The 13,912-nt window shown below is 38.5% G+C and overlaps 1 protein-coding gene across 3 annotated transcripts in view; it reads left to right on the forward strand.

Moving 5' to 3' along the window:
- Positions 1–13,912, forward strand: part of CSMD3 (CUB and Sushi multiple domains 3) — a 1,168,908-nt gene that overhangs the window by 391,673 nt on the left and 763,323 nt on the right. For all 3 annotated transcript variants that reach the window (XM_077808852.1, XM_077808853.1, XM_077808854.1), the window contains exon 6: positions 4,553–4,665. In XM_077808852.1, coding sequence (XP_077664978.1) covers positions 4,553–4,665 — 113 coding nt within the window. The remainder of the gene's footprint in view (positions 1–4,552; positions 4,666–13,912) is intronic.

The following is a 13,912-nucleotide window of genomic DNA, read 5'->3' on the forward strand; positions in this document are numbered from 1 at the left end:
CTGCAGAACTGCCGCTTAGCCAGTCAGTCCCCAGCCTGTAGCAGTGCATGGGATTCTTCCATCCTAAGTGCAGGACTCTGCACCTGTCCTTATTGAACCTCATCAGATTTCTTTTGGTCCACTCCTCCAATTTGTCTAGGTCACTCTGGACCCTATCCCTCCATTGTGTGTACCTCTCCCCGACAGTTTAATGTCATCCGAGAGACACTATTTTGCCACAACACCATGCAGAATGGATTCAGTAAAACAATTCTGGCATCAGTGGGAACAGTTATAGTTAACTCATCTATTCTGGACTCCAAACTGAACCAGATTGCTGCCTTCGCTGCGGCACAAGAATGGAAACTGAAGAAATATCCCCCCTTCACTGACACCACGAGGAAAAGGGAATACTCCACTACTGTTCATGAGATGTTTGTCGAAGCACTGGGCACTTGGGACCCCAAGAACAAGACCGTGTTCTGGGAGTGTAGGTTGCCTAGATGCTATGTCAAGCTAATGTGGCGGTTGATGGTTTCTGATGCCATTCATTGGTCAAGGGACATATATATTGAACACAATACTGGATGCTGTCAATATGAAGATAATATGATCCAGACCACTAACTGTGGAGTGATTGTGTATTCTTTGAACTGATTTAACTACTAGCATTTTTTCTGTGTTATATTCTTAACCACTAACACTTGTCTATTTTTTACCATGGGCAATTATTGGCTCATACAATTTTTTTTTGTTCATTTCCAATATACTATCATTTTTGATTAACATGAACATTCAGGGCCAGGCTATTTATAATTTGTATTCAACAGTTTATGTGTTCTATAATTTTTAAATATTCTCTTTAAAAAGTTTTAATCAGTTCCGATTCTTTCTCTCTCTCCACTTATATTAGTATTTTTATTTCCAAAGTACTTGTTACAATGGGCAAATATGGCACCATATTACTTTTTCTTGTACCCATGTATGACACCCAATTTTCTCCCTTCTCTTTGTATTCGAGTGGAGGATAGGTTTTATATTATATTCAGATGTTGCTGTATAGAGGATTGAGTGCTTTGGGAGGTGATTGCTTTAGTCTTGGAGATACACAGGACTAAATATATTTGTAGCTTTTTCCATGACTTCCAATACATTTCTAGGTGCTACTCAAAGTGCTGGCATTTTAAGCTCCTTTATGAAATCATAGAAATCATAGAATCATAGAACTGGAAGGCACCTCGAGAGGTCATCTATCCAGTTCCATGCACTTGTGTCAGGACTAAATATTTTCTATACAGTTCCTGTCAGGTGTTTGTTTAACCTGTTCTTAAAAATCTCCAGTGATGAAGATTCTACAGCCTCCCTAGGCAATTTATTCCAGTTTTTAACCACCCTGATAGTTAGGAAGTTTTTCCTAATGTCCAACCTAAACCTCCCTTGCTGCAATTTAAGCCCATTGCTTCTCGTCCTATCCTCAGAGGTTAAGAAAAAAAATCTTCCTCCTCCATGTAACAGCCTTTTACATACTTCAAAACTGTTATCATGTCCCCTCTCAGTCTTCTCTTTTCCAGACTAAACAAACCCATTTTTTTTAATCTTCCCTCAAAGGTGATGGTTTCTAGACATCTAATAAGTTTTGTCACTCTTCTTTGGACTCTTTCCAATTTGTCCACATCCTTCCTAAAATGTGACGCCCAGAACTGGATACGATACCCAGTTGAGGCCTAATCAGCACAGAAAAGATTGGAAGAATTACTTTTCATGTCTTGCTTACAACACTCCTGCTAATACATCCCAGAAGGATGTTCGCTTTTTTTGCAACAGCATTACACTGTTGACTCATATTTAGCTTGTGGTCCACTATGACCCCCAGGTCCCTTTCAGCAGTACTCCTTCCTAGGCAGTCATTTCCCATTTTGTATGTGTGTGAGTGATTGTTCTTGCTAAATGAAGTACTTTGCATAGGTCCTTAATGAATTTCATCCTATTTATTTCAGACCATTTCTCCAGTTTGTCCAGATCATTTTGAATTTAGTCCTATCCTACAAAGAACTTGCAACCCCTCCCAGCTTGGCATCATCCACAAACTTTATAAGCGTACTCTGTATGCCATCATCTAAATCATTGGTGAAGATATTGAACAAAACCAGACCCAGAACTGAACCCTGCAGGACCCCACTCATTATGCCCTTCCAGCATGGGACCTCTTCATTTTAAAGACTGACTCTGTCTCATCTTCCTGCTTTGTCTTAGCAAATGAGATTGGCTGGGACACAAGCAATTTATCCTGAGCACCTCCAGAGCAGCTTCCAATGATCTTTACTGTTGGGTTTAGGGGGAGAAAAATGTTGAGCTTCAGCTCATGCTACAAAGCCTGTCTGTTCCCTCAGGCTTTCTTTGGTGTGGGTGGATTGAAAAAGGAGAGTAGGCTTCTATTTCACATCCACAACATTTAACTGTAATAGATGCTCAGACACATTCCATAAAAAAGAAGATTGACTTCTTGGACAACAGCACATGTGAAAACTCCAAGGAGGCTGAATAATGGTCAGTCACAGTCCTCTGGGTCTTCCTTTGAAGGAATGACTGGATCTGTTGCCAAGCAGATCCAACTATATGTTAGCTTCCACAGATTAGTGTACAGTCCATTATGATCAACCGTATCAAACAATGCTGAACCATCTAATAAAAAATCAGTGGGACACTTGACCCATGTAAAAAGAGGATTATCAAGCAAAGTTATAAATGCAGTGTGCATGCTGTGCTATGCCCGGATCTCATTGTTAAAAAGAGAAAAAAGATGACAAAATGATGTTTCCAAAGCATTAAATTGGCAATTTAAATGTATTTTATCAGACATGTTACCTTGATCTGCACAGCTTACATGAGTTTAGTGGTATAGGGTGTTGCAAAAAAATGTTAATATTGTAAAAACTTAACACACTTTTTGTCTTTGGATCAGTAGATAATACTTTTTTTGCCAGCTATGGAAGAAATAATTCTGTTACAGTTCTCTGTGTAGTAACACAGTAATTATATACCAGAGATTATTTTGATTTTATAATATGATAAAGATTGTCCCTAAGGCAAACCAATGGAGCTCTTCAGGGATACTCTTGTGAGGACAAGAACCTGGATCAACACAATTTTAAATGTGAAAATTTGAAAAAAATTTGTTCTGACAGTGTTGAAATATTTCACTTTCACTTTATAGTTCTGATTAATTATGAATTTGATATTATACAACAATATTATTTTAATATTATATATTTATTACCTGTATGTAATACATTATGTTTAATGATTTAATATAAAATTGAAGATGAAATGAAATGAATCAAACTGATAAAGTCAAAATGAAATGTTTTGATCCCCTTGAGTACAAATTTTCAGAATTTTCATTTTGTGGCAAACTTCAAAATTTCAGCTTTTTGTTAAAATTTAGAATTGGAGAAAAAAAGTCAAAATGTCCCATAGAATAGAAATTCCTGTTCTAGTTGTTATATTTAACTTACAAAATACATTTCTTCCAAAGTATCACATGCAGCTATTTACTAGTTAAGACTTCATGACTATTTAAAATTGAATCATATTCACTTTGCCAAACACAAAGCCTGAATAGTTTCAATACAGGTAGTAGAGAGGTATTTGAATTGGAAGAGGAATGTGTAGTATCTGAATATAAGATGGTAACTTCGGCTGGAACAAAATACTGGCCAACAGAGGAATACCTGTGCATTTAGGAATAAACACGACATGAACAACCTGGAGTTCATGTATAACTTTCATTGTAATTAATGGGACTTGTGAGCATGAATCAAAACATAATGTAGAATGTCAAGAAGAAAGCATGGTCCAGTAGTTAGGGCACTAGCCTAATTCTCTGCTGTTCCATGAACTTTCTGTGTGATGTTGGGCATGTCACTTAGTCTCTCTGCACTGTATTTTTAAAAGTGTTTAGGCGGCTAAAGATGCAGGCAGGCACATGGTGGTATTTTCAAAAGTATTTAGGTGCCTAACTCCCAAATGACACCTAAGTGCTTTTGAAAATCTCACTTGTAGTATATCTGTATCTCAGTAGGCACCTACATACTTTTAAAAATCCAGCCCTGGGTGCTTCTGTTCCCCATCTGTAAAATGGGGATAATAGGACACTTTCTTACTGTGGGAGTTATGTGGATTAATGCATTAAAGATTTGAGGTGTTCAGATACTATAGTACAAGGTACACAGTACCTTGGATAGACAGTATACCCCTCGTGCAGATAGTATACAGAACGTGCCTTTTGATTCCAGTTGTTAGGGAAACCCAGACACTTGTCATAGGTTTAGCATTCATGAGTTACATGTCATATTTATTCATGGAATAAAAAGGCATATACATTGTCTCAATGAGTTACACATATAGTATCTGAATATGAGCATGTTTATAAGAAAGCTTTTTTTTTCCTCTTTAAAATTAAGGATTTTTATCAAACTTCAAAAACAAAGGAGCTCCACGTCTTCAGCACTGATGTTTTTTTTTGTCTCCCCTCCATTAATTATTTTTATTTCATTTCTCTTTTATAATTCAGGTTATCTGGAATGAATATACCCCCTCCAATTATCAGCAACAAAAACTGGCTCAGACTCCATTTTGTAACGGACAGCAACCACCGATACCCTGGATTTAGTGCTCCCTATCAAGGTATATTTAATTAAAACCATTTTTCATTCCAGAATGTTAAAAAAGAGGGGAAGGGGTTGTAAACATAACTGCATTTCACATTGAGAGAAATTTGCTAATCTATTATAAATTGATAGTTCAAACATGAATAAATGATAATTCCCCTGCTGTGGGAACAACATGAACTTTATTAAATTACAGTATAGACTAAAGTAGATAGTTGCTGTGCAAATGTTTAGCATTTAAGAGGAATCTGGAATTCTGAAAGGTAGTGTGTAATTGATACTGAAACAACACTTCTATCCTAAAAGAACATCACCCACTGTTCAAAATGATATAATAGTGCATGTTTGTAAAACAGTGGAAAAGAACTGCATACTAAATGGAAATTTTATCAATTACATTTCTGTGTGCACTGTGTTTATTATTGAGGGTTTAATTAATCTTGTTAGGATTCTTATCTACTGCTTTTATGAACAAGCATAATTTTGAATAAGTAGAGTAAAAGTATCTGAGGCATTAACTTGGGCATCTCACTGTTTGGAACAAGACAATTATAAAGATGAAGTACTGATGAAAATGTAGCTTCTATAATGTTTGGTAATAGTTTCTGCTTTTTCACAACCCATTATTGTAAATAATATATTTACAGTTTCAACTGGTCTTCAGGGAACAGTAACCCTTGTTATAGATAAATTTTCCATTTATCTGTTTAGAGAACTTTCATACAGGATAAGCAAAAGGATTTTAGCTGCAGTATCTTTTTTTTTACAATTGTTATGACAATCCTACACATAATTATGCTTGGAAGAAAAGTTACCCATGTGCATAAGTGTTTGCAGGATCAAGCCCCATCTTTTTGATTTTTAGATGAGTCTTATATTGCAACTAAACTAGGAAAAAGCCATACTTATTCCTGAAATACAGTGTGTTTGGACAGGTAGTTTATTATTGGAAGCCTTTTTTGTAACATTGTGTGCAGCCTCAGATACCATGCCTCAGATACTCAAGAATAGACAGACTTGAATCTGACTTGCAGTTCAGGAAACTAGAATGTGCACCCTGGTCTGCTCCAGGTTATGGATCCCTGGCGTGTTTACTCTAACTGAATTTAGGTCAAATGAGTATTCAAAAGAGGAAAGAAAAAAGTGACAATAAAAATAATTTGAGAATTATATTCCCTAGAAAATAGTTTTCCGTAACAGTTTTATAGTTTTCCGTAACAGTGTTATATAAAAAAAAGAAAAAAAAATTATAGCATCCTTTATACCAAAAATCCCTCTCTACTGTAAACTAGCTAGCTCATGGGACTGGTAATAGGATATGATGGAGTCTTTCACAACTAGGTCACTATACAGAGCCAGTCCTAAGTTGGTGATGAACTATCTGATAATTGTTTTGGGGGCAATTATCCACTGTTTAATAATTTAATTTAATTTAATTTAATTTAATAATTGGGGGCAATTATCCACTGTTTGGAACAAGACAATTATAAAGATGAAGTACTGATGAAAATGTAGCTTCTATAATGTTTGGTAATAGTTTCTGCTTTTTCACAACCCATTATTGTAAATAATATATTTACAGTTTCAACTGGTCTTCAGGGAACAGTAACCCTTGTTATAGATAAATTTTCCATTTATCTGTTTAGAGAACTTTCATACAGGATAAGCAAAAGGATTTTAGCTGCAGTATCTTTTTTTTTACAATTGTTATGACAATCCTACACATAATTATGCTTGGAAGAAAAGTTACCCATGTGCATAAGTGTTTGCAGGATCAAGCCCCATCTTTTTGATTTTTAGATGAGTCTTATATTGCAACTAAACTAGGAAAAAGCCATACTTATTCCTGAAATACAGTGTGTTTGGACAGGTAGTTTATTATTGGAAGCCTTTTTTGTAACATTGTGTGCAGCCTCAGATACCATGCCTCAGATACTCAAGAATAGACAGACTTGAATCTGACTTGCAGTTCAGGAAACTAGAATGTGCACCCTGGTCTGCTCCAGGTTATGGATCCCTGGCGTGTTTACTCTAACTGAATTTAGGTCAAATGAGTATTCAAAAGAGGAAAGAAAAAAGTGACAATAAAAATAATTTGAGAATTATATTCCCTAGAAAATAGTTTTCCGTAACAGTTTTATAGTTTTCCGTAACAGTGTTATATAAAAAAAAGAAAAAAAAATTATAGCATCCTTTATACCAAAAATCCCTCTCTACTGTAAACTAGCTAGCTCATGGGACTGGTAATAGGATATGATGGAGTCTTTCACAACTAGGTCACTATACAGAGCCAGTCCTAAGTTGGTGATGAACTATCTGATAATTGTTTTGGGGGCTTATGTAGAATGAGATGAGTTCAGTTTTCAAGTGGACATGTTGCTCTCAGTTCAGTTTTCAAGTGGACATGTTGTCCATATGGAAAAAGTGCAACACAGCGGACACCGTTGTTGGCATTGTTGGTAGAGATGCCAAGGAACAAATGAACAAGGAGAATGAACTGCTGTATGACTTCTAGAGTTGTTCCCACCACGTTGTGTTTGAGGCACACGGTGAATGTGCATATGCAATCTGAACATGCTGCATTTCTATCATTCCTCTTTATTGATTAAATGATGTGCTTCACTTTCTAATGGCGACAGTCTGGAATCCTTTACAACTAATAAAATTCACTTTAAAAGCAAAATAGAAAATGTAAACCAAAAAATTATAAAGTGAGGTTCCCTTGAAAATTCATCAGCTGTTCTCACATAGTGAGGTCTGAAATAATACAGTAGTTCCCCATACCTGAGAGAGGAAATGCTTTTAAACTTAGGGGTGGGAAGAAGGAGGACAGGCTGTCAGCTAGAGGGAGAGAAAACTGGCAAGTGAAAAAAGATAAATAAAATTAAAAGTTAAAATAAATAAACATGCAAACATTGTCACAAACTAACCATGATGAAGGAGAATGGAGAAATGCAGTAATGTGGACGGGAAAGGTATGGTTCAGAGCCAGTGATAGCTATCACACAAGTTTAAGCATATAAAACAATCCTTACCATAGAAATCTCATATATTCATTAAAAATATTTTCTGTGATAGGCCAACCAGTTTCTTGAAATAGATAATGCTCATTTTCTAACAACTTATTTGATGGGTAACTGTATTTGTGATGGTAAGACATTTTAAAATAGATTCTGTAGCAAGTAAAAACATGCAGTTCAAAACCATTATGCTGAAGAGCAATAAAACAGAAAGATAAGTTTTAGGTGTGGTGGTTTTCCATTCATGTTTTCCCCTACTCAACTCTGAAAGCTAGCCATCAATCCTTTCAGCATCCTGTAAGTTGTAACATGGCTGTATTGTTCCTCTACTTGCTATAGTAACTGCATTGCTAAAACCTACCCATTCTCTGCAAAACTCCAAGTTCTCAAATACATTACTATAACTTTCTACTGTCTTCCCTCCCTGCCTCTCACCAGTCTAATCCTTCCCAATCTTATCCTTCCCACATACTAGCACTACAACTGACATCTTGCTCCAATCACACTTACCCGCTACTATATCTCAGTATTATGAGGTTCAAAAGTTTCACCCCTGCTGGGAAGATTTGAATTCTACAACTGTTCATTGGTTAAGATTTCCCAGACACTGCTTGTCCATATCTATTTAATATCATATTTATTCATACTGTCACAGAGAATCATAAAAATGTGGAGGTGGAAGGGACCCTGGGAGGTCATCAAATCCATCCCCCAGAGCTGAGGCAGGACCACGGAAACCTAGACCAGCCCTGACAGATGTCTGTCCAACCTGTTTTTAAAAACCTCCAGTGATGGGGGATTCTACAACCTCCTTTGGAAGCGTAGTCCAGAGCTTAACTACCCTTATTCAGTGGACAGGGAGACCAATTGATCACAGTCCTCTTTATAACAGCCCTTAACATATTAAAGATTATTATTAAATCCTCCCCAGTCATCTTTTCTCAAAACTAAATATGTCCAATGTGATCCAGGGTGCCTGGGGTAGCCCTCACTGAAAATGCCAAGGCCAGGGCAGGCTGCAAAAGGAGAGCAGATTCTCCCAAAATCTGGTGGGTAACCTGATATTTGACTCACCAACCAGTCACAAACTGTACTTCTGATCTCCCACACTGGTTATTAAGAAGTCAAAAAAAGAAATCGCACAGCTCCCTTATTGCATTCCAGTTCTCTGGCTCTCAATCAGCACCTAGGTCCAGTGAAGTGAGAAGTTGTTTAAAAACCTCTGCTCATTATACAGCTTCTGAAACCCAAAGGGCCAGCCACATTGCCAGGTCAATATTAGGTTGGTCTTACCCAAAATACCACACTGCCAGCCAATCCTTTAGTGTCTAAAACTAAAGGTTTATTATAAAGAAAAAAGAAATAACAAGAAGCAGTCACACACAGAAACTATCAAAGTCTATTTATCAGGTTCTTAGCAGTATTGGTGAGTTTGCTGATCATTCAGTCCTTTGTTCAGAGCTTCATTTGAAAGCTTACCTTCCAGAGGTAAGAAGCAGGAATGAAGACAAAATGGAGATAATGTAGCTGCCTTTTATGTTGTTTTGCTATGTGGCTTGTACGACCTGTGTCCCAAAGAGAAGTTTCACAGCACATGGCATAGAAAAGTCTTAGAGTTCTGTCTATAAGCATACCACATGCCTTGCTGACTCATAAGGTGTATCCCCTAGTTCCTTTCAATGGGTTCATTGTACACATGATGACACTTGATGGGCCATCAAATAGGCTAGGCAATGCTGATGCCAATCTGTCTAGGGCTGTCACCCAGAAACACAGCACAAGTTTGGAAATACAGATATACCATACATATCTATGACTCATAATACAAAGGTGGTACAAACATATAAACAACATTATCATACTTGGCAAATTATAACATTTTCGCAGGTACACATGGCATATCTGGTCAGATTCCTTGCAATGATATTAGTATCAACAATATCATAAAGTGTCCCACGTATTCCATACAGCATCACACCCAGTACTTTAAACCTTTCCTCATAGGCAGAGGCAGATTAAGGTTTCCTGAGGCCCTGGGCCCGAGCAAGTGGGGGACGGCCCTTCCCACCCCTTTTACCTGAAACCCCACCCGTGGCCCCATCCCATTCTGCCCCTTCTCCCGTGGCCCCAGCCCTGTTCAACCCATGGTCCAGCCAAATTCTTCCCCGCTCGCGCTCCAGCCCTGCAACACATTTTCTCCTTTTTGCCCCGCATCCTGCTACCCCAAGACAAGAGAAACTCTGTCCCCCCTCCACGTCCCCAGGGCCACAGCAGGGAGCTCCTCCAGTCCTGGGACCGCAGCCACGGTCCAAGCACTGGGGCTTTTTGCCGTCTCCCGCCCTTCCCGCCCGCCCAGGGGATTATGGTTGGGGCGCTGAGGCTTCCCTATCCCACCCACCTGACATTTCTTCCGGGGCCCCGGTTGGGGTGCTGGGGCTTCATCTGGCACCCTGCCGCTTCTGCCAAGGCTCTGGGTTCATTTGATAATCCGCCACTTCTTATAGGTCAAGTTTTCTAAACCTTTTATCGCAGTGGTGGGCGACCTGAAGGGTAATCTGATTGTGCACCGCAAGACATTTTACTGATGTTGACTGTCTGCAGGCATGGCCCCCTGCAGCTCCCAGTGGCCGCGGTTCACCGTTGCCGGTCAATGGGAGCTTTGGGAAGCGGCGGCCAGTAGCCTGATGGGCCGCAGGTTGCCCACCACTGTTTTATCATTTCTCTGCTCTCCTCTGGTCTTTTTCCAATTTGTTCACGTTTCCTAAGATGTGGTGACCAGAACTGAACACAGTACTCCTGCTGAGGCTTCACCAGTGTCAAGTACAGCAGGACAGTTACCTCCCATATCTTATATACAACACTTCTGTTAAGATGACGTTATTAGCCTTTTTCACAAATTCATCACATTGTTGATTCAGATGTAACTTGTGATCCAGTGTAACCACCAGGCCCTTTTCAGCAGTACTATCAAGTTATTCCCCATTTTGTGGTTGTGCATTTTATTTTTTCTTACCAAGTGAAGTACTTTGTACTTATCTTTATTGAATTTCATCTTGTCGAATCCACACCAATTGTCCAATTTGTCAAGGTTGTTTTGACTTCTAATCTTGTCCGCCAAAGTGCTGGTCTATAATTCCCTGGGTACTCTTTGTTCCCCTCTTTAAAGATAGGTACTATGTTTTCCCTTCTTCAGTTCTCTGGAACCTTACCCATTTTCCAATAATTCTTGAAGATAACTAGTAACAATTCCAAGATTGTTTCAGCTTGTTGCTTATGTTCCCTATGATGAATTTCATCAGGCCCTGTTGAGTCAGATACATCTAACTTATCTAAATATTTTAACCTGATCTTTCTCTCTTTTAGGTTGCACTCCTTTCCCCATGTTAATATTAATAGTGTTATCTGGCCACCATTAACCTTTTTAGTGAAGAATGAAGCAAAATAGGCATTAAACACCTCAGCCTTCTTCATGTCAGTTATTAGCTCTCCTTCCCTGCTAAATTGAAGACCTATACTTTTCTTCATCTTTCTATTGATCTTAATGTATTTAAAGAACTTCTTATTGCATTTTATGTCCCTTGGAAGGTGTTAAGTCACTTCATGACTTAGCCTGTCAGATTTTGGGCCTATGTGCTTCTCTTAATTTTTTGTACTCCTCCTTAGCAATTCCTCCATGTTTCCATTTTTATATAGCATTCCTTTTTGATTTTCAGGTCATTAAAGAGCTCGTGATGAAGCCATATTGGCCTCTTACTATTCTTCCTGTCTTTCCTTTGCATCAGGATCGTTTGCAGTGGTGCCTTTAATAGTATCTCCTTGAGCAACTGCCAACTCTCCTGAACTCCTTTATCCCTCAAATTTTCTTCCTATCAGACTTTAGCTACCAGTTTTAGGAGTTCGGTAAAGTTGGCTTTTTTGAAGTCCATGGTCCTTATTCTGCTTCTCTGACTCCTTCCTTTCCTTAGAATCATGACATCTATCATTTCACAATCACTTTCAGCCCAATTGCTTTTCACCTTCAGAAATGCAATGAATTCCTCCCTCTTGGTCAGAATGAAGTCTAAAATAACTGTCCTGGTTACTTCCTCCACTTTCTGAAACAAAAAGTTGTCCCCAACACATTCCAAGAACTTTGTATTTTGCCAAACTACATTTCCAACTGATGTCTGGATAGTTAAAGTCCCTTGTTACTACCAAGTCTTGTGTTGTGGCTCTTTCTGTTATTTGTTCTGCACAAGCCTCATCCTCCTTGTCCTCTTACGTCAATATTTGAGAGCCGCCATCTCTTTTGTCTCTTTTTTTCATCAATCTTTTAATGTTCTAGCATTAGTCCTATTTTATTATATTATTATTGTATTAGACCTATATTTATTATAGTATATTGAATTGCTGAAAGCCTTTCCTTACTTCCCTCTGCCTCCTCTTCCCCTTTCTTGGCACTATATACTGGTGATGATTATTCTTTTACAGTGTTAAAACTATGTATAAAGCAGTAATCTGATGTTGGCTGAATTCCCAGCATGATCTGCCTTCAGTTAACATTCTTTATCATAGAAACCTAATTTTAAAAAATAAAGAAAGGGAATATACCCATTAACTTATCAGAGAAAAATACAGAGAATTTTTTTAAGGACATGCATGTAAATATACGTGTAAATATGAAGCAACATGTGGACTGGTTATTCGATTTAGTGGTTGACAGTGACTCGTGGATTTAAACTGATGTAAAAAACAAAGCTTTGGATGCTTATCCTAAATTGCTTGGACTGTTTCCTTTTTCATATTATTATTCTGTTCTTTGTTTCCTCCTCTTCCTTTTTATTCTTTACTGGTGCCACCTTAGCTGGAGCATGAATGAACACAGTACAGAACCATGCAGAAATTCGAATATCTGTCTCAAACCCTAAAACAAAAAATACATATGGGCTTTGTGTGTTTGCGTTTTCTTGACAGCTGGCTCAAGGATTTGACAATGGGATACAGAGCCTTTTACTTAATGGGTCACTAGCATGGATGTGGGCCAAGGAACATTGTCCGTTCTAGAGCAGAGACTGAAAGATGTTATTATCTGATCTGTAATCACTCTTAAACTAGTTGATGGTATTTGTCCAGTTCCTGGTTTTTTTTTGTTTTTTTTTTCCTGCTGACAACCTCACAAAAACCGCTATAACAACTGACAATACTAGGCACCCTTGTTGGAGAACTCAGCAAAGATGCCAGGGATTTATTGTGTATGTAGAGTGACCTAACCACCCTGGGGAATGGTCCCTCAAAGAGTCTGACACAATGGGGAGTTTAAGATAGTTGTTGATCATGCTTTAACTTTTCTGGTTCATCAGAAGACATAAACTTCCATAGCTGTAAATATTGCACTTTTTTTCAGACATTAAAGGTTTGTCTACATGGGGACACTCAGAAAAGTTAAGAAAATTTTTACTAAAGCTGTAACAATTAATGTACTTACATTAAATCACATTAAACTCATGTGTGGATGCTGTCATTCAGAAGTAAAGTAGTTTAATTCTCCTCTATCAGGAGATATCCTGTATGCTCCTCCAAGGAGTATTAAGCTACCGCAAACTAAGGATTTGTCTACTCTGAAAACACTACAGCAGCATAGTTGAACCGCTGCAGCTGCACCACTGTAGTGCTTCAGTGTAGACACTCACCTATGCTGTTGCTGTAGGTATTCCAACCCCCCAGAAGCAGTAGCTAGGTCTGCAGGATAATTCTCCTGTCAACCTAATGCTCTCTATACCAAGGGTTAGATAAGTTTAACTGCATCACTCAGAGGTCTGGCCTCAGCTTTTGTCTGTACAGGATATGGGAGTAAGGACCAAGAGGCCTTCCATCCCCTTGCACCAGAATCAGGTAAGATAACAGTCCCTGTACAGCAGGGAAAGTAGGCACGGCTCCTGAGGGCCACAAGTCACTCTAGAGTTAGGTGGGAAGGGTGTGGTGATGGCAGGGAAATGGTGCTACTCTCCCCCCATACTGGTCTATGAACCTGGTCAAACATAGCAGGGAGAACAGGCTGCAGTATCATCCAAAGTGTGTATTCTGCCTACTAACTGCGAAGTCATACTAGTTGGACCTGGGTGATCTGGCTCAGTACTAGCCACCAACATGGGCCTCTGCCTAAATCACACATTATATTTGATTTTTTTTAATCTGTTGGCAAAGCACAATCTTGCCCAACCACCATGACTTCATTTTTTATTTAAGCAACATTCTCCATTCAAA

The sequence above is a fragment of the Eretmochelys imbricata genome, chromosome 2 (genome assembly GCF_965152235.1).
Source record: "Eretmochelys imbricata isolate rEreImb1 chromosome 2, rEreImb1.hap1, whole genome shotgun sequence".
Taxonomy (NCBI): Eukaryota; Metazoa; Chordata; order Testudines; family Cheloniidae; genus Eretmochelys; species Eretmochelys imbricata.